This window comes from Athene cunicularia (genome assembly GCF_003259725.1).
Source record: "Athene cunicularia isolate RWA chromosome 5 unlocalized genomic scaffold, athCun1 chr5_part1, whole genome shotgun sequence".
In the NCBI taxonomy this organism is placed as follows: Eukaryota; Metazoa; Chordata; class Aves; order Strigiformes; family Strigidae; genus Athene; species Athene cunicularia.
In genome coordinates, this window is record NW_020799101.1 from 8,214,567 (window position 1) to 8,240,499 (window position 25,933).

General features: G+C 40.1%; 1 protein-coding gene across 1 annotated transcript in view; it reads left to right on the forward strand.

Moving 5' to 3' along the window:
* Positions 1-25,933, forward strand: part of KCNH5 (potassium voltage-gated channel subfamily H member 5) — a 147,965-nt gene that overhangs the window by 95,353 nt on the left and 26,679 nt on the right. Inside the window, exons 8-9 of the mRNA XM_026849866.1 lie at positions 10,018-10,270; positions 21,174-21,370. Coding sequence (XP_026705667.1) covers positions 10,018-10,270; positions 21,174-21,370 — 450 coding nt within the window. The remainder of the gene's footprint in view (positions 1-10,017; positions 10,271-21,173; positions 21,371-25,933) is intronic.

Below are 25,933 nucleotides of genomic sequence, written 5' to 3' on the forward strand. Positions count from 1 at the left end.
ATGATGCTTTGCAGTTAATTAGGAGAACCTATGCTTTAATTACTGAAATTTCCTTCCATAGTTTCCGCATGTCCGGTTTTATAGATTATAAAAATGCAGTTAGAGCCATAATCTTCGACTCATGGTAAGCAGTGTTCTCTGGTCTGTAAGATAGTAGTGGCTGCTTAGCTAGATAATTAATATGGCTGTAAAATCTGTGACTTAGGTTTTTAACAATTTTCCCTTGGTAAAGACTTGCCTAAACTTAGGCCTGGATCCAAAACGTATTTAAAACAGTGGAAGGATTTCAGGAACATCTGCATCTGGACATCAGTAGTTGCATCTAATCGAACTTCCCAGAAAAGCCCATGTTACAGAAGAACAGAGACAAGATAAACGTAAGACCTTGAGCACCGGTTTGAATATTTTGGTGTTTTGTATCCCTTACAGCCTGCAAGTCTGCAAAACCAACAGCACCAGCGGCCTGTAGTGCCCGCACTGAGCATCCCTGGGTCTGTGTGAGTGTAAGGATCAGGCAGTTTGCTTTCAGCTTCAGGACCTTAGACAAAGTCAGGATTTGTTTTAGCCAAAGGGTGGAAAGCTGTGTCATAGCCAGACAGCCTTCTTACTTTTATCTCTGCTCAGAAGGGTGTTATGATGTGCTTCACCAAAACAAATAAGAGAAGATGAAAAATTATAGAAACAGCGGTACACTCCCAGAGATTAGTCATGTAGGTTCGATTGTTTCTCTTGCATTAGTTCCTTCATTACCCCTTCAAACCCTGTCATCAGACCCTCTGCATTTAAATTGCATCTGTCTGTACTAACACTAGAGCAGCAAGTGGATGGGAACGCACTGTAGGGACCTCCAAGGTACACAGAGTCAAGCCAGATTTATTCCCGTAGACACAGTAATGGGACTATATTGCACCTGCAGCTGAGCTGCTAAATCCAGATAGTGCTCCAGAGTAGGTTGGAATAGGAGATTACTGCCCCAGGTCTTGAATTGCTTCTCTGAACTGCTTTGTCTGACAGCCTGGACGTGACCTTAGGGTTTTCTTCCAGTCTTGTTTTCAAAGCTCCAGTAATGAGATTCTGACCAGTCTTGTTGTCTGGATATCTTTGCATCACATGATTTCCCATTCTACTTAATTTTTATGAACTTTTCAATAAGCTTCTTATTATCTTGCAAAACACGTGTGCTCATGGCACATGATAATTAGTGAGGAATTTCTTAACTTTTCAGTTTCCATCAGACAGTTTCCATCATCCAAGGACGTTTTTCAACTTAACATATAGTATTACATCCTAAACTTCCAAATATATCTGCATTGTCACACTGGAATGTGTTTTGCAATGTCATTTGCCACAAATTTATAATACATTTCATTCAGTCACTCAGCATGTTGAAATGGCTTTGTTTTGAAATCCAGATTCAAAGAACAAGAAGGTTAATGTACTGACAAAGAATGAATTTCTTATATGTGTGTTACAGTACGTTCCTACAGTGATGAACAATTCTTGCAATTTGATGGAGGAAAAATAAACACATATGCCCATGTTTCTTTGATAACTAAAGATTTTAAATTAATACGCTTGAAATTAAAATGTGAGTTAATAATTTGATTGAAGTTACTACCACTTAACATGTGTAGATTTGTTGCATCAGATCTCAAATATCTATCCTTGAATGACACATTCAGTGTGTAGTCCCAAATAAGATCTTGCCTAAAACCGGTAAGGATGAGTCCTTAGATGGGAACTGAAGGCAAAGTGGAAGAAGTTAAATCAAGATCTAGTCCTTGCTGCTTGTGAGAGCAAGCTGTCCCAAACAGAACTTTGTCTTAAAGCCCCAGTCTGTTTTCCTTGTACATGGAAGAGGGCTTGCTCTCCCACACTGAAGTGATGGTGCCTTACGCATACAATTGTGGTTTCCCTGTTCTCCTTGGGAATAGCTCATCTTCAAAATCCTGTCTTCAAACCACAGTGCTTCAGCCTGTCTCTGAGTGTTCACAAATAAGGAATTAACAGTGACACTAAAAGCATTAGCGTATTTATTATTATTACTTAAGGGGAAGCAAGTGGCCTCTGATCCATAATCTTAAATCACTTAAACATGAGAGCCCTCCTCTGACAGCTGGGATGATGTATGTAATACATGCACATGGACTCTTATCTCCTGGTATAACAGTGGTTCAAACAAGATGGATTTTTTTTTTTTTTAACATTTAATGCTACAGGTTTCAGGGTTATTCATATAATAATGAGCAGAGGTAATCTAAGAAGCCTTTATATACTGAACAGTATCTCTCATCCAGCAGAACCTGTTTTTTTGAGAGGTAAAAAAAGGCAGTACAATCTCTGTATATGGCCATTTTTAAGCAGCTGAAAAAAGCCTTTAGAGTAATAATTTGATATATGAAACACACACTGAATTAAAATATCTTGGTTTTCATTGAAATCTCTAGATAGCAAATGAAAAATTTATAGATATTAGCTCTTCTATAAGAAATAGGTCATTATAGATGAAAGAGGAACAACCATTAGCTAATCTCATCTAGTGATTACATTCTGAAATGTCAGTAAAACCCAAAGATTTTCTCATCTTGACCTCTGTGGTGTTGTATGGCTTAGGATTTGCTCAGAAAGAAATTAAATAAATGTCTATCATGTTTTAACAGTCAATTCCTTCAGAAAAGCCATAGGTTGAAGGAGAAAAAAGTCATCTATTTAGTCTCAACCTAAGCATCAATGGTGATTCGAGTAATGAGAGCCAATTCCACATTGCAATGACTGAAATGGAAATAATCAGAAAATAACACAGTATTAAAATTATTCACTTCTGGCCCACTAAGCTTTCATACAAGAGAGATGGGTTTATAGACACAGGTTGTAACATTATTAAACATTAAACCACGGAAGGAAAGTGCAGTTAAGTCGTGTTTGCTGTTAATAAGGTCTTCAAGAGCTGTAGTAATAACTAGTGATAGCCTGAGACAGATAGGGGAGCCAGACTGCCATTCCTACAGTGTCCCATCACACAGAGGTGTCTGTAAGTGCTGGCTGGATTTCCTCATGGATGACCGGGGTAGAAGGCTTCCGAGCTCCGTGGCCAAAGAAAACTTCTACAGAATTAGGTGTGACAGCTACATACAATTCCCTGCTGAAAAGGGAAGGTAAAAATCGTTTGGACAAGTATTTTTGTTTCGTTGTAGAGGCGGGGTTGTTGGTCGTTCCTTGCAGATCGGGACGAGGTGAACAAGAAGTCTTCCCTCACCTCACAGAGCTGAGCTAGGACCAGGTACAGTCGCAAACCACGGTTCTTTGGAGAGCGGGATGCAGGAGAGACGGTCAGGGTCTCACTGTCCTTCACACGGGTCCAAGAGCGGGGCCTGTGCACCAGTGGGGCTTTCTGTTTCACCTTTGTGGATGGTATGGATTATTTACCTCTGTATGCACTGTGCAGAGCCAGGAAAGATTATCCACAATTATCTCTGCCTTTTGGATGTGTTCATCCTGGGATTGATACAGATTAAACTATGAACCTGTGATGCTTGAGGAAACGCCAGGGCTATGGAGCAGCTCATGAGCTTATTTCCTGGGGAATAAGTACCCAAGTGGATGGGTCGGGCATTTTCCTGAGCACTACCACCAAGGGGATGGAGCTGATGGAGGGGCTGTCAGTTCCAGAGACCACATCTAGGGGCAGGTCTTCTCCATATCTGTTTTCTTAATGCTTTCACCCTTGAATGTTTTTACATAATGCTGCATGTTAGAAAAATAAAGCTACCTCCAGAAACACAAAGTAAAATAATCCATTAGTTGACCTCATTCTTCCAAGGGTGACCTTTGTGCCAGAAGTTACCACTCCGAAAAATGTTGACTTGAGAGATTCTTTGATGTATGCCATATTCTTTCTGATGTTTTTTTTCCTTTGTTTTATCTAAAAAGTTGATTTTTAATGATAGAATTCCCTGTAGTCTGCAATCCTTTGCCCCATTAGAACGTCATTTAATGATTGTGTTGGGGATAGATATTATAGCAAAACTGAAAACAATAAAGCCTTTAACCTTACAGCCCTTAGGCAACCTGGGATCTGCTACTTTGGGTCATCTTTTCAGTGCATTAGACAAACCAGCAGCCTCTGTGCTGGTGAACCACTCGACTCCGTAAAACACTCGGTGATGCCTTTCATCTTCCCATGATTTCAGACCCTTAGCCAGATTCTATCTGTGTTGACAATAGTGATTTTAATGTAATCTAGAGCCAATTTCTAGGTATTTTTGCATGTCTCTAATACTTGTTACTCAGTTAAAAAACCACTAAATCTATCCATTTTGATCAGCACTTGTGTTCTTAAAAAGAAAACAAGCCAAACTCAACTTATTAGACTTGATTTTCAGATCTTGATTCTTGAGCATTTAAATCCAAGTGACCTTGGATTTTAGTGGAATTAAAACAGAGCTGTTGAAATTCAATTCTTGGTGCCAAGATATTCAGTGATGTATTAATGATTACCCTAATGCATGCAGGGTTAATAAGTGCTCAGTTCCATACATCTTCTTTGAGTTACTCACAAAATTACCTGATTATTACAGGAAAATGCTCTGTGATTTGTCAGTCAGCTGTTTTCTTACCTTTGTCTCTTTTGCCTCATGTACAGTGTCAAATGCAACACTTTTAGCCAGGTCTGCAAAAGAATTCAACACTCATATTGCCAAATCCTTCTAAAAATCTGAGTAACTTGGTCAATTGGGTAGAGGGTTTTGATATTGTGTTCTTTTGAAAGAACTGACCTTGATTATGACTGCTGGATATGTCTGAAAACCCAGAGTGGCCTTTCTCCAAAAATTAAAAAGACCTATCCGTGGCCTATAGCTGATTAGAAGTTGGAGGAGTTAATTTTATTTGTTGTCATAGCTGTTTGTTTTTTTTAGTATCTCAATATTTATTCCATTATGCATTTAGAAAACAGTCCTTGTTATTCCACCACTAAGACTTAAGTTCTTTGCTTGAGTATCAGTCAATATATCCCCTAGCTACAACCCCAAGAAAGTAAGAATCCTGAGTGCTGCAAGAGAATTGCAAATAAAAAGCGTTCATGATTCCCTGACCTCTGCCCTTTTTGTTAACAAGTCTTAACAGATTCTGTAATATCTGCTAAGACATACTGTTGTGTTTTCCAGCTAGGGAAATTTATTTTTTTTTTAATACTTAAAGCCATCCTAAAAGATATTGTTTGGACACACTCTTTATCTGTACAGTTTTTGTTTTGATTCATTTGCTTTTCTTTGAGTTCTTTATAATCTCTGCTCCCTGAGAGTTTTTTGAGCTGTTCAAGGGGCTTATCTTAAACTGCCTGAGCATGCTGAGGAAATGGATGGGAGAGGGGAAAAAAAAAAAATTAGATAGAGCCTCCTTGGGAATTTTAGTCCCCCACCTTATAGATCTTGAGCTGAAAAGGTAGTGAGATGTTTTGTGCCAATTCCCTGTGAATCTTCCAGAGCTGGTTACTGCATTTCCCAGTCTCTAACAGCAACCACAAGCTTTTCACTCACTGTCAGCATTTTAGGTATGCCATGGGGTGCCCTAGAGATGACAGTAGTGTTGAATTTCTTCACTGGGTGTTGTTGTGTCAGGGTTTTTATCAGCTGGGTGCCAAGGTGATGGTGGCAGAGCTCAGCAATTGTTTTATACTGATTTTTAGGAAGTTTCATTTTCTGTGCAGAGAAGGGAAGTGATAAATGTTATTCTGGGCTTTACTTTCTCCTCTCTCAGCTTTGCAGTGGTTCAGGTCTTTGTGGATACATGTGTACTGTTCATATGTGGTGTGGAGCCTTGCTCCTTTTCTTGTAGAAATACAGCATATACAGCCAGCGAACATTTTCCTCTGGGTAGAATTCAACTTTCTCCCCAGATTTTGCACCAAAATGTAGCAGGTTCTGTTCTTTCATGCTGTTTGGATGCATATGGGAAAGCTGACTGTGAAGTCTGTGGCTACAGATTTATTATGGAGCAACTTCTGTAGCAGCACAAGCATCTGGTCCCTGCAGACTGCCTGCTCCAAGTTGTGTGCTCCAAAACCATCAGTTAGCAAAGCATTGCAGTCAGCAACCTTAATATCCTGCCTTGCTTATAAACTGTAGGTTTCACTGAGAAAGGTCTTGAAATCTCTAAGGAAATTTCCTCTTCAGAAATTTATCTTGGTGGTTTTTGATACACTGCTGAAAGATTACACAGGCTAGAACAGATGTCCCAGCTGAACTTCAGTTCTACCAACATGAAGTGTTGAAGGCATTTCCCTAACAGTGAAACAAAAGACTGAGCGTTACAGGATATCCTCTCCCTTAAATTGAATTTCTCCTTTACACCCATGTGTGTGCATCTGTATACCATATGGACTCAAATACAACCACGTTGCTACTAGTTTTTATCTTATTAGTTGAATGTTGCCTTAAAAATGCCGAGATCTCAGTAAGAGCATTTCACAGTGAGAATGTTGAAGTCTTGTATTATCAATAAGGGATCATTTTCAGAAGAGTATTTACCTGAATTTGAAGTGCTCATTTTCTCATTTTCTGCTCTTAGGGTCTTTGGATTATTTATCATTAGCTTCCAAAGGCTTCTGTGTGATCCTGTATCACATTATGTGTCTTCTTTGGAAGCAGGAAAATTAGTACATACTGTAATCTGTGTCACCAACAATGCCTTTCTACAGTACAACTGATAGAGAAGCTGGTGGCATCTGCGAGTCTCCTGAATTCATGATGTTGGTATTCGTAAACACAAAAAGAAGTGCTGCAAAGTCAGGTTGGGGCTCATAAAGTCCTGTGCTTGGAGCATACAGTAAACGCATAGCTGAATATTGCTATTATCTATCTTTGCTCTTTTTTTTTTCCCCCCACGTATATCTACATTTATCTTTATCAAATCTCTTTTGCCAAATCTTTTAATATTAAGTATTTCTTTTAGTTGTCATCTGTTTCATCCTCTGTTCTCAGTACTTGCAGCGTAGCAGACAAGAAAACTGAAATAAAAAATATTTGTTCCTGGCTAACTCTTGGATCATTACTCATTTACTGCTGTACTAGTTGATAAGTGATACCTCCATATATCTCCATACAGTAATATGTCATTAGGAGAATCACTTTATCATGACATCAGAAAATTCCTGAATTATGCTTTCTAAGACTGGATTTTTCTGTGCAATGGAATTTTTTCTGTCTCTTCATGTTACAGTGTGTGTTGATAGATATGTTTGTTGTGTCTGTAAAAGGAGAATGCTTTGTGTGCTCACTTTTAATACTCTGTATTAAACTGTATTTGTGAGGAAACAATATGCTGCTTTGCATCCAAGTGGCTTCTATTCTTGAGGGACACAATTTACACTCCAAAAAACAAACGGTCCCGGAACATCTCCAAATCTTACAGTAACAACCTCTGCAATAGTTTAACCAATTTTTCCTGTAGTTTGGAAGCTTAAAAGAAAAAATTTACAAATCAGTCATGTATGAATACACACATTTTTCTTAAGAGCAGTGTTTGAGAATTCATAGCTTATGGCCTTGTTAAGTCAAAAGCACTTACATTACTGAAAGTATTAAAGGGATGTAAAAAACTTCTAACCATGATTGAGGCCCAAGAGTAGATAAAAATCTTTAAAATCATCAATCATGATACAAAAGATTTTTTCATTAAATACTATTGAGAAGAAGAAAGATGGCATGTTTCTATTTTATTATAATAAAGACGAGCTTTCTGTTTGATCCAGAAGTAGGGCTGAGGTGAAACAGTCACTTTCAAAAGTAGTTTTGGGTTTTTACTGGAAAAACATAAGGTGTGCCCCTGTTTCTAATGGTAAATGGAATGACTCAGGTAAGTATAAGTCTGTAAAATTGACATTTCCCCCCAATAAAATTATGGAAATGTGATATGGGATATGGTCAACAGTGACTCAGACAAGACATTAGCAAATGATGGTTTATGGAGAATGTCTTGTCTAATGTGTTTATTTTTTATTTTTTTTAATAAAACAGACTTATGCAAGGTATTTTAATGTGTTCTATACAATATTTTGTTACAGAAAAATAGCATTAAGCCAAATTGACTTATTTTGTGTTAAATAAAAACTAATTATCTGATAGATCTGGGAAGGTGGTAGCAAGTGAGAAAACCTCGTGCTATGGGGAAGTTTCCGAAGAGATACTGTCCTTCGTAATGTTAGGCACAAGTATCATCTCTCTTGTTTATTCAAGGTGAGATCAAGACATGACCTGGTCATATTTTATAAACATCTACATGTGGAAGAGTTTTCCAGTGACTGCAGATGTTTTATCTGAGCAACATGATGAAATCCACTAGCTGTTGGCTGAAAATTTTTTTAAAAATCAGTTCAGAAACAGCATATTTTAAAAGAGAGAGTAGCTGTCCATTGGAACAACTACCTTGTATCATTTGAAAACATTAAATCAAGGCCTTCTAGGCTATAAATTTACCAGGTATTCTGGATTGATATGAAAATTAGGAGTGCAAGAAGTTAGTGTAGATGGTTCAGTAACCCCTTCTAGCCTCAGACTGTCATAGTACAGAAGATAGGAGAATAACTTCTACATCACCTTTTTTCATTCATTTTATCTTTGACCACAAAGGGACTTTGATTTGTTGGAATAAGAAAGGGACTAAGTGTTATTATTAAACTAGAAATTGTTTACTATTTTACTATTCTATGCTTTAGGACCTTTAGTAATACTTTACAATAATATGTTTTATACCTCTTCTGCATTAAACAGAAATGAAAGTCGTGGCTTTACTTCAATATTAACATGACCATTTGCCTCAAAGCTTAGTCAGGGTTACCAGAGCCTCCCTCTGTTTGCTTCTATTCAGTGGTAGTCAACACATTGACCAAGTGTCCCTGTCTCCCACATTGTCTGCAGAACAGGCTGCCAAATTAATTCCACGATGAGAAATTAATCAGTACTATTGATCTGCAGTCTTCTTTATATGAGACTTATAGAGTGCTCTTAATTTCATACTCTTTTCTATTATTTATCCTAGGAAAGCTTTGAAAGGATTTATATGTTTCTCAGTGCAATTAGCTACCATGCATTTTAGGGTTATAAGGACATTAGCATATTTAGGAGGATGTGCAAATATTAAAGTTTACAAACCTAACAAGACCCACACGTTTTCACTTTCTTCAGGTGTATTTGTGTTACTATTTCAGTAGGGAAAGCTATGTAAGGTAAGACATTGATTGAAGGTCTTATTTAATTGATCCGCTGTGAAGACATCTTCATGTTCACAGGACAGTTTTTCACTCACCTTTACTTTATATTTCATGAGGTTTCATAATACTTTCTTTTTGCTCTAATCTCAGACTCTTTGGATTTTCTAGTCTGTAAGCCCTCCAGGGCAGGTTACTTATTATATGTCTGTATGGCACTGAAACTAAACCCTAGGTGTGTTTGGATACGTGTCGGTAAGTGGTCATCTACATCAAGACTTTGGAAGACTAGGTTTTCTGGATGTGAGCAAAACGTTGTGTTTTCTATTGTGAATGGTCCATCTTTGCATGTCTTCAAGCTCCTTTCAGCTCTGAGCGTCCGTTCTGTGCTCCTACAGGGATTGAGCGTAGCAGCGGGCGGATAGTCTGGGCACCAAGTCTGGAGGGATATCCACAAACATAGTAGTGCCACCTGCAATTCTGGAAAACAAGTGTGAAAACTTAGGAATGAGAACAGTATAACAGAAAAGTCCCTTCTTCCACACCACCCTTTCAGCTGCAGTGAAAGCAGTAGACGGGTAGAAAAAGACTACCCCAATTCAAGATAAAACTCCCACCAGAAGCTTTATGAAATAACTGGATGGATGGATGGATGGATGGATGGATGGATGGATGGATGGATGGATGGATGGATGGATCTCAGGATCCACCCAGACAGATCTTAAGATCCATCCATCCAGTTATTTCATAAAGCGCGCGCTGGCCTGGTGTCATATTCCCAGCTCATTATTTTTCATCTTTCTTTTATTCAGGTTCTCTCAATTTGCCCAAAGGACATGAGAGCAGATATTTGTGTGCATCTAAACCGGAAAGTTTTTAACGAGCACCCTGCCTTCCGGCTGGCCAGCGACGGCTGCCTGCGAGCCCTGGCTGTGGAGTTTCAGACGATCCATTGCGCCCCGGGGGACCTCATCTATCATGCTGGGGAAAGCGTTGATGCTCTTTGCTTTGTGGTCTCGGGATCTCTAGAAGTCATCCAAGACGACGAGGTGGTGGCTATTTTAGGTACTGTGATCTCTTTTGAAATGCTGGTGGCTTGGATATATTTGCCTTGTGCCTAGCTTTGAATACTAACTAGTCTTGCCTAACATCAGCTGGGACTACAAGAGGCTAGTGGTTGTCATAAGATGGAGACATCCTGTCTCCAGAGATGCTACTCTAGGAGCAAACCCTTCATCTTTTATGCCATTGGGAATGCTCTTTCTACCCATTATGGCTGGCTGGTCACAGTTACAGTGTTTCTGAGCAAGAGAGTGGCATCTGTGTGCTTGACATCTTTTAAATAGCCTGGTAGAGGAAATGCACGTTGTTTTGTATTAGTCTCTCAGGAGGATTTCCACATTAACCTCCACTGGGATTTTCATTTGTCTGTATTCTAGCCCAGAATAACACCTGCAAATTGTCTGTACAAGGAAGCAAAATTGTTGCTTGTAGTGAACAGGCTTTACAGAAAATAAATAGCCTGATCTGCCTATGCAAAGAAATAGGGATGCACCATCTAGCCAGCCAGTCATGAGAAGTTTGAGTACTGGGGGAGCTCCAGATTAATCACTCATCTGTGGTGCTTACCCATCACCCCACTGTGGTGTCTGGTTTGCCAGCAGTGGGTGAGAGAGAGTCTTACACATTCTCCTCACTAGCTTGTTTTGGATTGGGAGAGGTGTTGCGGGTGGTCGGACTGAGTGCCCAGCACTAATGTTGAGTCAGGAATCATCCTCAGAGGTAGAACATTGTAAGGAATAACTGATGTCTCTGCATGAAAACCATCCATAGTCTGTCCTGCCTGTTTAAAATAGACCCATTTATTGTAGAACTGGTCTCCTGTTGAATATTAGCTTCTCTTAAACCAGAGCTGTGGCTCCCTGAGGACAAAACCAGTGGGTGGCCTTGTCCTAGGGCACCTCTCACAACCCACTGAGGCTCTGTACCACTTCTTTCCTGTAAGGGTGGCTCCAGAGGGCTCCATGGGTCTCTCTTGTATCTCATGGGGATGATCACTGGGAGATGGGGGTTACGCTTGGGAATTTCGCTGGCATGTGGGAAGTGGGCAGACAAGTGGAGTCAATACTGGTTGTGAATCAAGGCTTCAGCTCCTTCCCAGATGGTAGCGAGGGGGAGGAGAGAAGAGATGAGGACAAGCACGTAGCTGAAGGAGCCTCCTGACGTGTTGCTGTACAAGCCTGTGTATGTGTGTCCTGCACTGGGGTGGGACTGGGCAGTGTGCAGGTGTGGATGGGACTGCATGGGGACGGCTTCCCGAGGGCATAACGCAGGTCCTCCCAGCTGGAGAGTATGAACTCAGGAAAATGCACATCCATACTCTTTCGAAACACCTGATGCAGCTTTCCGTATTCTAGTATTTAAAGAGAGGTTTAATGTAAGAATGAATCTGTTTCCGTATTCAGATGTGAAGTCATTATGGTGAAAGCTCCTAAATCTGCAATTTCCATAGTAAAATATTCATTGTATTTCAGCTCACTGGATCATTTCATTTTTATTATTAATCTCAGTGACTATATCTTATATTTGCTTATGGCTATTTAAAAAACAAAAGCTTTTAAGAGTAAGTAGCAGCATTTAAACAAATAAAAGGTTTTCTGGGTATTATGATGGAAACAAAAAATAAATATGTAATTTACTGAACTAGAAGCCATCCCTAAATGGACTACATGCAAAACTTTATTGCATTTACTAATGAATATTGTGTGCTTGGAATGACAGTAAGAACTTTTTGCTTCTACCTTGGAGACATGGTAAATCTAGTATCTATGTTATTCTCCATTTGGCTGGAGAGACCTTTAACCATATCTAGTTAAAGTGAATTACCTTTAATTATTGTAAGGGCCTTTGATTCTGCCATGGATGCTGACATGCAATCCCATGACTCAGAGCTATGTTCATTTTGTACCACAGGGATTGGCAGAGTGTGTAAATGTAACTTAAAGCAAAATAAACTGCTTCCTCTACTCATAGAGCACGCTGAAGAGTTTTTTCATACTCTGACAGATTGTTTAACAGAATAGTGAACTGAGTAATTATGAGATGTCATATCCTAAAAATTCACTTGTGGAAGAAAATCTCTCCCAGATGAAGTTGCAAAGACATTTATATAGTGGCAGCTGTGGCACCTGAAATAGTGACTGCAGATCAGATGGTGAAGAACATAATTTTTATCGATCTGTTCTGCCTTGAGAAGTTCAAGTGCAAGGAAAGTGAATCTGCCTAAGAGGGAGACCAGGTTTAAAGACCTCTGCCTGATGTGAAAGCCTCTCTAGCCTGCTTTGAATACTTCAAGCATCTGTCATTACACTGGGTTTCCTAGTCAAGTTCTGGGGTTGTACTACCAATCTGTCCATCTTCTACATCCCCCAGCAGTATCCTAGATTGGAAACAGGGTAAGTATCCTTTGGAAACTTGTCCTCATTAATTTTCTCGATGGGAGCAGGATGGTGGCAGGACATGCTGTCAGACAGCCTCTGCTCCTTGGAGAGCCATCCGTTTCCTCAGTTTGCTCTGTAACTGGTACTTTGCAGGTACTGTTTTAATAGTGTAGGATTGTTTAATATGGTAGTGTTACCTTGCTGAAAGAGAGAGAGAAGGTGTGTCTGTTTCTTTTTTTACCATGCTCACCTGCAGGTGGAAGTTTGGGTGTATTTATAAAAGTGGAATATTCTAGAGAAGTGAATGAGGTAGACACCAAAATGGGTTAAGAACATGCATCTTCCATCTCTTACATTTGTGCTTCGGTCTGAAGTGCAGGGCTTTGTGCTCACTTAGATCCCAGCATGAATCCCTCCATGATGTTCCTGCTTTTTCCTCTTCTCCATCTTCCCTCAGCACATTCCCTTCCCTCACAGCCATGGTGGGTTGACACATCCACCCTCCCTGCCTGCCGAAATGGTGTCCTCAGGATTCTCGACATCCTGTCCAGGTGCTTTCTGCAGGCTCCACTGTGGAGACAACCATCCTGTTCAGCAGCAGTTTTCCTGGTGCAACAGCCCCAGCTTTGGTCTTTCTTGTGCTCAAAAGCAGGTGAAACCCAGTGATTGGCAGGGCAACTTGCAGCACTGTGACATTTTGTTCTCCCCTGGTCTGGTTTTGTTCTCATTTGTGAATAATTAAATGACCAGCTGCTGCAGTAATGAGCATTGCAGAAATCGGTACAGTAAGAGAATGAATCCAGTTGTAGATCCACAGTTTACAGAACTCATTAATGAAGATACCCAGGTGCTCCATTATGTTCTCCTCATTAGTTGTCTCAATTTCTTGAGGGCAGTCTCCCACCTTTTGCAGGTACTGACTGCTGCTGTAGCAGAGAGCACACCACACGCAGAGCTGGTGTGATGGGATGCTGCTTCACTGGGGACAGCAAGATCCCGTCATTTTAACATAACTCATCTGCAGTTGCCAGGATAATGGAGAAGGGCAAATAGTCTAGTCTCTAATTATCAAAACTTTCCTAGCAAGTGAGGTGACCCTGAGAAGGCACATCAGTAATTTTCCACCATCTCAAGCAGGAGTAAACAATTTAACTGCCACTGCTCTGCATGGGGAGGTGTTATTAGCAGAGAAATCTCAGGAAGGGCTGGGGGTTTGAAGTCCCCCAAGCTAATGAAACGAGGCATCTGCTAGCAGAGGGCACCTAACAATTCACTCTGCTGCAATTAACCTGAATTTGCTTTTGGTAAGGAGTTTCACATAAGTGACAATGCCAACCAATAGTCTCTGGAAGCTGCTCCCACTATTTGCACAGCTGACTGCATGAGTTGTACAGTAACTTAAACCAGGCACATTGATTAACAAAGTTTAAAGAAGTCATTTTGCCAGCAGAAAAATAATGACCCACCGCGCTCAAATGTTGATTGTAGGAATTGATCAAAAATATTGCTCGAACTGCATAACAATAAAAATATATTGAGCAGTGAAATCCTAGTGGGGGCTGCTGCTGAATGAATTTAATTTTGATAGTCAAAACAGAATAAATATAGATTTAACATCTCATGTTTCAGACACACTTAGGGTCCTGATCTCATATTATTCAGTTAAATTGTTATTTGCCTTTATGTGTTGCATGTTAATTCTCAGCATGTTCTGCATATAGTCCCAGAGCAATCTGTTGCTTATTGGATTTATTGTTTTTAGGCAAACCAGAGTTTCGCTTATTAAAGGTCTGCTTCGTTAATTATTTCCAAATGTTTGGTCTGGGAAGGGGATATTACACAGTATCAGAGGAGTTAAGGAAAACAAGAGCATGTTTTGAATTTGGTATGACAGCTGAAAATAGGGATGAGTCTTTTCCTACTCCTAATCTTACATGTGTTTGGAAGTCAAAAGACTAAGTGTCCTACAGAGGAAAGTTCTTTATAGGCTGAGCAAGTAGCAGCTCCCATTTAGGTGAGCAGGAGCCCCGGGAGCTCCATAGCTCTCACCTGCTGGCATGAGTAATTTGGTGTTTAGGATCCATGCATCAGCACTTTGAATTTCCTTGCTGTTACACAACTGGTCATGTGCTTTGTGCAGGACAAGACTGACTGTGTGTGAAGCACTGTATGACATGAAAAACTGCCAGTCCAATTCCATCTCATAGTATTAGTAGCTAATTCTGTGATTTTAATTAGTTTAGTTGCAGGTTGGGTTTCTTCTCAAGTAGATGGATGTGGCAGAATTTCCCATATGACAGATCAGCTGCTGATATTTTATCCTGAGGGTTTGTTTTTGGTTTTGTTTTTTGTTTTTTTTTTTTTGGGGGGGGAGGGGGTTTGGTTTTCATGTGAAGGAAACCAAGGCAGACTAATTGTGAGAGTTTCCCCAGGTTAGTAACATGCACCTGGTAGCAATTTACCAAACAGCCTGTGTCCCATTCCACCTATAGGAAAAGTCCGTTTTGTTCCAGTGAGTTAAAGTTCTAAATTAACTAACATGAAAAAGATTCATAAAGGAAAGAATTGAGGTTTTTTTCACCTAGCAGGACTGCAATAATTCATGTAACGGAGGTTGGTTTTTAAGTGCTGAATTTCACAGTATTTTACAAAATACTTGAAGGATTACTTGTCTGAGAAACAATGTGACGTGCTGCTCTGCACTGTGCAGTTCATCTTAAGCACATGCCCTGGAATAAGTTGTATCTTCCAGGTCTGAGTTGGCATATGTAGTGCCATGTAAAATTTAGTCCTACTGATGCTTGTTCAAAAGCGTTACTAGTTTGTACTGACAGACTTGAAGGGAAGATTCAATTTTTCACATTATTTTGTAAATTTAAAATATTTTTGTCTCTATCTGAATGACAGTTAACTATAATAAGAAACATCAATCCTAATTTAGTGCCAGCTGGTGTGTTATAGATGTGATCTGCAGCCTTCAATGTCAGAAAGATTCCTTTCACTGAATTGAAATGTTTTTGAATTAGACCTGCATGCTTCACTGCCAAATCCAGGGACTCAAAAGTCCTGGCAGCACAAGAAAAGGAAAATTATTTAAAAATCCTATGATATATTTCTTTTAAATCAGACTAACGGCTGGAGGTAATCTGACGGCTTATGAGTTTTGAAGATGGTGGGAATGGTCATGCTTTCAAGTTTATTTCCTAAGTCAGGAAAGATAGAAACTTATTTCTGTATAAAATCAAAATGGAGATACCCTGTATCCAGGAGCTGGGGCTTCTAGAAGGATATGAAGTACTAGGAGACTTGCACTAACAGTGAGAGAGACAAGGGGATGAGATAGATAGGTAGATAGATAGATAGATAGATAGATAGATAGATAGATAGATAGATGATAGATAGACTCACACACCTTCTGCTCTTCTTGCAGCAGTCATGAATGAAAGAAAGGTAAATTTCTTTGCATTTCTAGGTGCAGATGGGGAAGGTTGCACAGTGTTAAATAATGGAAAGTACCTTTGCCAGTGTGGACAGCTCTTTGGCACAGTCTCTTCTTACTGTTTCTTTGCTGACTATTTTGACAGTCTTTCAAACGCTAGAAATGCTGTTTTCTCTCATCATTCTGCCCTTTCACATGTTAATGTGGAGTCCTGTAGAGCTGGATTTCTGACTGGTCACTGCTCAGCTCTGATCTGACTTTCCAGTGATGTCTGGCCCTTCTGGATGCCCCAGAAAATGCTAAAGTTTTGACTAAAACATTGACAGAGGCAAGGAGACCTCTCTCACAGTCTAGTAGTCATCTCTGCACATCGTAGGCTGTGCTTACAGGAAGCAATGATGTCCCAGATGGCAGGGGGCAGCTGATGAATTTGCACCACTACATCACCCCCATCTTCTCCACATCCCCTCTTCAGACATAAACAGCTGTATCAGCTAAGTCCAGAAATCCAGCCAGCCCAGCAGCTAGTCTCCAAAAATGGCCAATAGTGGTTGTGCAGGAGAAAGTAGGAAAGTGAAGTAAGTAAACATTGATACTTCCCCAGAATATTCTCCAACTCTCCACTGAATTGTGTTTTAAGATCTTCCTCACCCAGAAGGAAATCTTTTGTGTTTAGTAGCCACAGATAGATTTTCTTCTATGAATACATCCCATCATTTTGTAAACTTTTGCAACCAGCCCTGACATCCCATGGGAAGGAGCTACAGATTTTACCTACGGCTGAACCATGACAGGACTACGTGCTCCTCTGTGTAACAGGAGCTGATTCCCTCCTTGCTCACTGGATTTTGACATCAGTTTGAGATAGATCTGTTCTGCAGCCAGAGGTTTCACCACAGATGTATAGACACAGACAGGTGAATTTCTATGAATACACATCCCAGTATATGTAATTATGGCTGCAGGGACTTTATATTTGGTCACTGACCTCCACTCCTGTGCATGCTGTCATCGCTTCATGGCTATTGGTACTTGAGCTGATCTGATGAATGTTTTCTCTACATGATACAGTTTTACTCATTCTGCAACAAAGTCAGCCTTTGCTTTTCATAAGCAACAGAAAATTTGAATATAACATGATGGAAAGCCCACGTTATTCATCATGTCTGTCTTTTGCTAGTGTGGCTGATGGGACTTTGGAGATGTTTTAAAATGGGGGTTAAGGTAGCTGGTCTGTTAGCTAGGACTTCACAGCACAGAAGAACACCTTATCACCTTAAGAAGTAATCTTGGTCCCTTTTAGGTGTTTTTCCTTAGTGCTGTTTTCCACCAAGAATTTATTCTTTCACTGTCTGTCCAAACTTTCTCCCAAAGGCCCCATCAAGTTCTTATATCTACTAGGATATTTCTTAGCTCACTTTCCATCCCCATCTGGAGAAGGATAAATTTTGCCTTATATGGGTTCTGAGACACTGTTTAACAAGCATCTTTCCTCTCTGAGTCCAAGGACTTTTTCATTCCCTTTGCAAGCTCCTGGGCAGTTTCATAAGGCCCTTAAGATTTTTTTCTGCCTGAAAGGTCCAGGCGAGAGCTGCTGTCTCACAAATTGGCAGGTCAGTCCATGGTGCAGACGAGAGCTGCTGTCTCACAAATTGGCATGTCAGTCCATAGTGCGAGGCTGCAGAGAACATCTGCCCCCAGCCTTCTGTATGGAGAGTTATTGTAATATAAAAGATGGAATAGTGTATAGAAATAATCTCTAAGTATATATACAAACATGCATGAATATATATTTTATGTACAGGCATACGTACATAATACACCAGCAAATTTTTATACATATTTCATACAAATATTTTGTACATAATGTACAAAATTTTCTACATATTTAGGATTATACCAGTGTAGCTATTTCAGCAAAAATTATGCCTGTCAGTAACACCCTGCACGTGTCCTCCTGGACTCTGTGGTTCTTTCAGTCCTCAAATCCTTACACCCATGTTCCTGTCAGCTTTAATATCCAAATCCTGACTCTTGTCTTCCCTTTCCTCATGACAAGTGCAAAATGTACCCCAGTGGTTCCCACTGTAATTTACGGCGTTGCTTTTTTCAGTGATGCTCTGGGCACTGTGAGAGCAGGGGTAAGGGGACTTCCCAGAGCTTTGCCTCCACTCAGGAGGGGTATTAACACTGCTCAGGACTCGGGGCACTGCCGATTTGGGAGGTAACAAGCTCTCAAGAAATCTCTAGAGAGAGGCTTCGAAAAGTCTGCAGGCTGCATCAGCCCCCAGCGTCGCTGTGTTCCCAGCCCAGCCCTGGGCTTTCCCTGGAGGGGTGCACATGCCATGCAAGTGTACAACATATACATGCCTCCAAGTAGCTGGTGTTTCAGACCCACCATTTAAATTTGCTGTTGCAACTTCGGAAGGTTTTTTTTTTCATTTAGTTGCACTGTGTAAAATTAAACTTGAATGAATAATTCCTGCTCTCTACTCAGTGAACGACAGTTAATAGGGATGAAGTACAGTACATTAATATCTGTATTTATGAGAAAAGACACGTTGTTTTGGAGAACCTGGTTGGTTTTGTTTTCATTCAGTACATTCCTTGGCACATTTATAACAAGCAAATGAGACTTGGAAGCATGTGTAGGAAACGTTGAATTCAAGAACCCTTAAACACTTTCAAGATTTTATATTTTCTGAGGAGAATAAATCACAATGTAAGAGGCGTTTATAGCATCACTATTCAAATCCAGTGACTGATGGGTCATGGAGGAGTGAATAGGTTCAGTTCATCATGTCCCAGCCTTTCTGAGGGACCCAGTGCAGTTTGCTGCCTCAGTGAAGTGAAGACAATGAGGTCTTCCTAAGTTTATGAATGGTGATTTCATTTAGCCGTGGTTTGGGTACACATTCTGTAACACACCATCATGCAGCATTTCAGAGTGAGAATCCATGGCTTTCAACCTCTTGGCTTAAATTAACTATGTATTACCTTAAATTTGGAAAGAAAACAAGTATCCTTCTCACATTTCAGTGAGAAAATCGTAATAGTCCCTATTATTGAATTCTGTCTTTTTAACTGCACTCTTCAGCCACTGAAAGCAAGACTTCATTATGTCCTGTGTCCACCTCAGAGAGCAAATCCATTAAGCAATTTTGTGCATTTCAGAAATGGTCTATTTACTATAAATTATGTAACTCTGCTGAGTATGTCTGTAAACCAGGTTTTGAACTGTAAGTATAGACAAGGACAATTAACTGCAAAGGGTAATTTCAATACTATACTTTGGATAAATTATATGTTACTAGAAAATACTCTGTGTGATAAGGAGAGCATTTTAAAGCAGCTTGTTTTATAAATTATACCGGCTATATCATGTACTGTAGTTAACTACAATTTTAAGTATGAGGAATTAAAAGTAGTTCAATGAGAACGCAGTTATAACCTTTCTAAGGGATGATTCTGCTATATAGACTTTTGTTAGAAAATAAAGGCAAGGAAATGAAGATAAGGACTTGCACAGTTTATTTCACTCTGCATGAGAAATGTTAGATACGCTTTACTGGATACAATACCTAAAGCAGAAATGGAAATAGAGAAATAGAGCCTCTGACCCCCAAAAGTAATAAGGTTGGATAAATTATTTCTCTGGTCTGTGTTCCCAAAATAGAGTTGAGTGAAACGATACAAGTTCTTAAAAGAGGAAATATTAAAATGTATTGCCCTTTTATCCCAGAACTATAAAATCACTAACCATCACCAAGGGACTGCATGAGGTACCTGAAATCAATAGTGATATCACAACTGACATACTGATTTTGGTTTTGATTTAATAACTTCTAAAATAAAGAGCTTGGATATCACTGGGATCTGAAACAAAAAATACCCTTTGTACCGTGGTTTCTGTCTCAGGACTTGAGGTGTCAGCCACAGAACACACACTATGGCCCTTGCCCACTCCGTGGCTGACAAGCAGCTGGGCAGCAAGAGGCAGCTTTTGGATGTTTCAGTGTGCTTTCTGTTGCTGCCACTCATTCTTCTTAGAGCAACCACAGGGTCCAAACCTGAAAGCATGTCCCTCCAGTCTCCATCCAGGCTGGTGTCTTGGTTGGGTCTGGAATGTGATTTTGACTCTGATATCCTGATCCTCCTGACTTGCCCTAGCATGTGTCTAGCACGGCTGTCTGGGGGTGTGGATTCCCTGCAGAGGAAAGGAGACTGGGGTATGTCAGAGTACATCTCATGCACTTCCACCCCTTGGAGCTCTTCTGTCCATGGGAATGGACTACATCTATCCTGAGTCCTCAAAATGCACAGATTCTTGGCATCAGCTGTTCTGGTACACTGCCTATCAATGCAGAAATAACCTTCAGGTGTAATTTTCACTTCTGGTTGAAGTTACTTATACATTCAGGTGTCTCAGGTGTCAAACACTCAGCAAACATTTAAATACAGGCTTAAGCATGAATGGATGCGTTTTGGTTTAGAACTAGAATTATGGATATATTTAAGATTTAGAGCTGGTTATTTAGAGGTTGAACGTCTCAGGGACATTTTTGGGTGTTTTTTTTCAGAAGGAAATTCTGAATTAGAAATGTTTAAATATCCTTAAAAATGTGGTCCTTGGGCCCTGGAAGATGGCTATTGCACTACACCGCATGGTGGTGTAGGAACCTAGATGTCATCGGCTTTTGGTAAGAGCAGGACTCCTAAGTCACTTAGGAACAGACCCTCAGATATACTCAATCACCTGAACGTTAGTTAAGTGCTTATTATAGTCAGGAGCTTTTGAAAAGTCCATTACCTGCATCTTCAGCTACAAGTAGACCTTTACAATCTGGACTTTATGCTTTGTGACACTTCACAAAGCAATCTATAAATACCTTACAAACCTGGGGCTACTGCTAAGGATACTTAAGTACCTCAGATACTTTTAAAACTTTTACCCCTATTAGTTTTCACAGTGGGAAGCTTATTGTTAGAGTAGTTGGAAGCTTAAGACAGTTTGGGAAGAAATAAATTGTGTGCTGAAGAACACTGCGTAAGTATTACCTTTTAACAAATTTGTCCTGCTGTTTTTCAGGTAAAGGTGATGTGTTTGGTGATATCTTCTGGAAGGAAACCAGTCTGGCCCACGCGTGTGCCAATGTACGGGCTCTGACATACTGCGATTTACATATTATTAAACGAGAAGCCTTGCTTAAAGTGTTGGACTTTTATACTGCTTTTGCAAACTCATTCTCAAGGAATCTCACACTCACCTGCAATCTGAGGAAACGGGTAAGGCACAGCTCTTGTTTACCCTTTCTTTCACCAAGCGATTGCAGACTGTTTGCAGTGTTTAACAACCCCCAGTTTAGTCTTGATGTTTTCAGACCATTGCAGATTAACTGGCCTTTCAATAAATGTTGTCGCTGTTTGTTAATGATGGCACAATACGTTACCAGGAGATGTGCAGCTCTGAGAATCAGTCCTAGCAGTGTGACATATGAATTACATTTATTTTGGTTTTCTTCACAAAGGTTTTGGCTTTTTTTCCCAATTACATAATGTATAAAGTTTTATTTTATAGTCTATATTTTATAAAATCCAGATTCTGGCTTCCTCAGAGGTGAGGTTTAGTCTTTTACCTGCTAAGATATAGGTCAGAGGACAGCCTGATGGATCTACATGGCATAAACCAACTGAGAGAAATTTATTGATGTTAAATAAATAAAATGTACTCAGCAAAAGTACCTGCTTCTCTCACTTGCATAGTTTGGAATTTTAATGTGGCAAGGTTAATAAAGCTTGGTAGTGATTTTACATTCACAGCTCACTTCTTAAACCCTCCTGCTCATTTTATAATCAATCAGAAATGCTCACTATCCATTAGTCCTTTCAAAGAACACTCCATCTAAAAATTAATTAGCTATAAGGACATATCTTGAAAACAGGTTAAGGGATTCTTTAATTCGCATTGCAGTTGCAAAATCTAATCTTTATGATTTTTTTTTAAGATTGATGAGGGTTATATAAATTTCATTTGCATAGAGAAATCTCATAACAATGATTTATAGATTATTGAGCATTAGCTGTGATCCTCTAGCTTCTGAGACACATCTCAGTATTTCACAAGACGATTTTAGCCTATGCAGTAACAGGAGTTTAATGCAGCTAGAATTTTACTTTTCTGAGTCTAGTTTCTCTCTAGCCATTGGAGTATCTTACAAATGCTTCTTTCAAAGGAGATTTAATTTTTAGTGCATTCCTTGTGCTCATTAATATACCAAGTATGGCACAAAATAACCGTGGCAAAAAGCAGATGCAATGGGATTACAGTTCCCCTCTCTCTGTGCTGAAGCCTGAAAGAGCTGAATTATAAAAAGGTTTGGTTCCAGCTTGTCAGCTTACCTCTGACTTGAAGGTTGTTAACTCTGCTTCAGACCTGAAGAAGGGCTTTGGGGTTTGAAAGCTAGTTTGGGATTTCTAGTTTATCACTTCTCTGTTGATAAGATGTCCTCCAAGCTTTCACTTCAGCATCCCCCCTTGCCATCTCGCCTGCCCGTGACGTGCCATCAGCTACAGTCTCGTGATGACAATTCTACTCAGGCGTTGCTGACAGTGATTTCATGGGACAAGATAATGCCACATACATTGTGCCAAAATGTGTTCTTTCCTTCTTAAAACTGTGAACCTGTCACTTCAGCTAGTTTCCTGGGACTCCCCTTCCCCCATTAACTGTGACAGGGTTGTGTACAGCAAAAGCACATATGTATCTTTTCCTGACAGGGCAATGTGCTGGAGTTCAGTTCTTTAGTTCAGGGATGCATATAGGGAATAGCCTTCTGTCTGGGCTTTCATGGATTTTGTTCTTCTCTCCCACACACCATTTTAAGGAAAATTGGTTCCCCTGCAGGGCCCTGCATAGGAAGTCACCCTGGTGGAAACACTCGTGGAGCTCAGTCCCCCAGTACAGATACCTGCTCTCTAGCTCAGCGTTAGGTACATGGACTTTGCCACTGGGGCAGGGACTCAAAGCAAGAAGGAACAGCAGTTCTTAAGAAACTTTAGATTTTGCAGAAGGAAAGGAAATGTTGCTTGGGGGCATGTGTGAATGTTACATGAGAGTGGATGGAAAAGTAAAGAAAGGTTGTGTTAATGTGGTACAGGCAAGGTGGAGTTAATTTCACTAAAAGTTGGGTGATGATGTCCAAGCTAGTCACTGGTCACCTTTAAAGCCCATGAGGAAAAGGTTCCTCCAGAAGGCAATTATCTGGCCCCTCTTCAGTACCCAGTCTGGGATGGGAAAACCATCCCGTTTCTGTTGACTTTTGAGAGTCCATAATTACTAACTTTTAAATGCCTAGGGTACATCAGATGAACTCCACCTATGATGTCTCATACAGTTTTACTCAAGAACTATTTTGGGAGGAGTCTTATTTCTAGTATTGCATTAAGATGTGCTGAGTCAGAGCCTGCTTTGCAGAAATTCTGTGTATTGTTCCTAGGCACAAAATAGATCATGCTACTTTCGACACCAGGGACACAATCTAAGTCCTGTTACATAAAGTTATTCAGGGGATTGTTTCAAACTTCATATCTGCTGGAAGTATATGTGATTCCCTGTTGGGCGCAGAAGTGTTTGACAGTGAGTCCATCTCTTAGGAAAAGTAGCACCGTCCAGGACAGTTTCATTAGGCAAACAGAAAGCAGTTGCTCAGGTAATGAGACCGGACTGACAGAGCTCCACTGTACTGCAGCAGTTTGTGCTGGAGTCATGTAATCTAAATGGGAAGAAAATCATTGTCTCCTTTAATTGATTTCAATAGAAATACACTTAGCACTTTTTCTACGTAGTCATCACTCATAAGGTTTGACATTTAATTATAACAAAAATACACTCCTTGCAGTTCTGTGCTCTTCTCACTGACAAAAATACGTAGACAGAATTGTTCTTTCATCAGGTCTCTCTTCAAAATACACATACATGTATGTGTATGCACACACACACGTTTGTGCTGCACTGTCCCTCAACTGGTTCTCAGATGTAGGCCACAGACAGCAAAACAATTTAGACGTTCAAAAGGCTAATAAATTAATAATAGTACTAAGCACAAAAGGTTAGTTCCACATGACAGGGAAAAAAAGTCTCGCTGAAGTGGGAAAATAATGTTTTTCACTCCCAAATAACATTTAGAGGCCTGGCATGTTGAATGACCTACTTAAGGCATCTGCTCAGCATGCTATTACCAACTCTGGATTTTTGTTGTCTTTTTTGTGTTAGGTAGCTCAGCCATCACGCTGCATTTATGAGCCCATAAAGTGAGTGTGCCTGCTAGCTTTTCAACCTGCAGTCATCTCTGCTGCCCTGGGTGGTGAGGTGACTTTTTAATCTGTAATTGCAAAGTATTGCAGCATAACGTGTTTCGTGCTCTGAAATTTTTATGACACATCTAACGTCACTAATGCACACTCCAAGGCAGAACCAGGACTTTGAACTTTTTTTTCCAAACGCGGAAAGTAATTAATCTGGAAAGATATTCTTTAAAATCACAAAGAGATTACATAGCTGCCTCTGAGGAGTGAAAGTTATAAAGCAGTTTGTGATGAGTCTTCAAAGAGTTAATTACTGCTTTCTGATGTTGGAAGAGAATATTAATAGTGTCTGGTTCATTAAGTGCCTTTCAAGATTTCACACAGCTGGAGGAGAGGAGAACCTCACTGCAAGCTTGAGCCATGGAGCTTGGCCTGAGGAAGGGAGCCAAGACAGATCTCTAGCAGGCTCAAACCCATATAAATAAATGTACATTTTATTGATGGTCAAAATTCAGGAAGGAAGGCCTACATCAAGTTACCACATGTGTTGCCACAGAAAACAAGTATTCAGCTGAAATATTTTTAAAGTGGTTTGTTGTTTTTTTTCCTTTTCTCATTATTGTTTCCATTTGCATCAGCTAATGCACCACCTCCACCTAACTGCTAGCCCAACACAGCCTGTGCAAGTGCAGGAAAAAATTGAACCGAAATTTTGGCCCTCCCAAAATCACAGCTAAAGTTTGCCTGTGCTTCAGTAAAGCAAGTATTTCCCCCACAGCTTTTAAGGTACATGGTCACATACTGCTGGTTTCTACCATGAGCAAAATGATCTGTGTTAAAGAAATGAGTCAGGAGCAGCCAGGGAAAAGGACAACTGTCCATGTAGGACCTCTGGTGTGTTTGCTCCTGGAAGGTTTGCTGGAGAATGAGCCAAGGAGATGTGAGGAGAAATGAGTGCCTTTAAGGCAATGAAATACCACCCGGAGAGGCTTGCTTCTTTTCCCTGTGACGCACGTAAAGCCAGGGAGAACGCTGTGAGTGACTGATGTTCTCTTCTTCCTCCAGCACACTGTGAATCTCTGAGGCATTTTAGCCAGTGAAGCCATCAGACTGTCTTAACACATGTCCTGTTTTAATTTCTATTTTGGATTAGAATAATTTATTTTTAAATCGGCTTTATGTTTTTGCTTGAGGTTTTAATGAATTGCATGTGGTTTCTTGACTGAATCACTTGTCATTTCTATGTCACATTGTTTTTACAAAAACTTTATTTTAATTTGAATTCCATGTTCATGTCTCCTAGAAGTGAAGGTTGTACCAAGGTTCGTTCAGGATTCCCCTTCTTTTTAATTTTTAAGACTCTCCAGATGGCTTGCTATATTAGCAAGTGTCCTAATGTCAGAGGCAGAAAGCATTGCTCTGCTTGTTGTCCCTTACTCCTGAAGGTTGCACATGTTCGGGGTGAACCTGAGGACTTCCACAGGTTTTGAGCTCTGAAATCCATTCACAATTATGGCAGCTTAATTCAGAGCTGTTTACACGTTG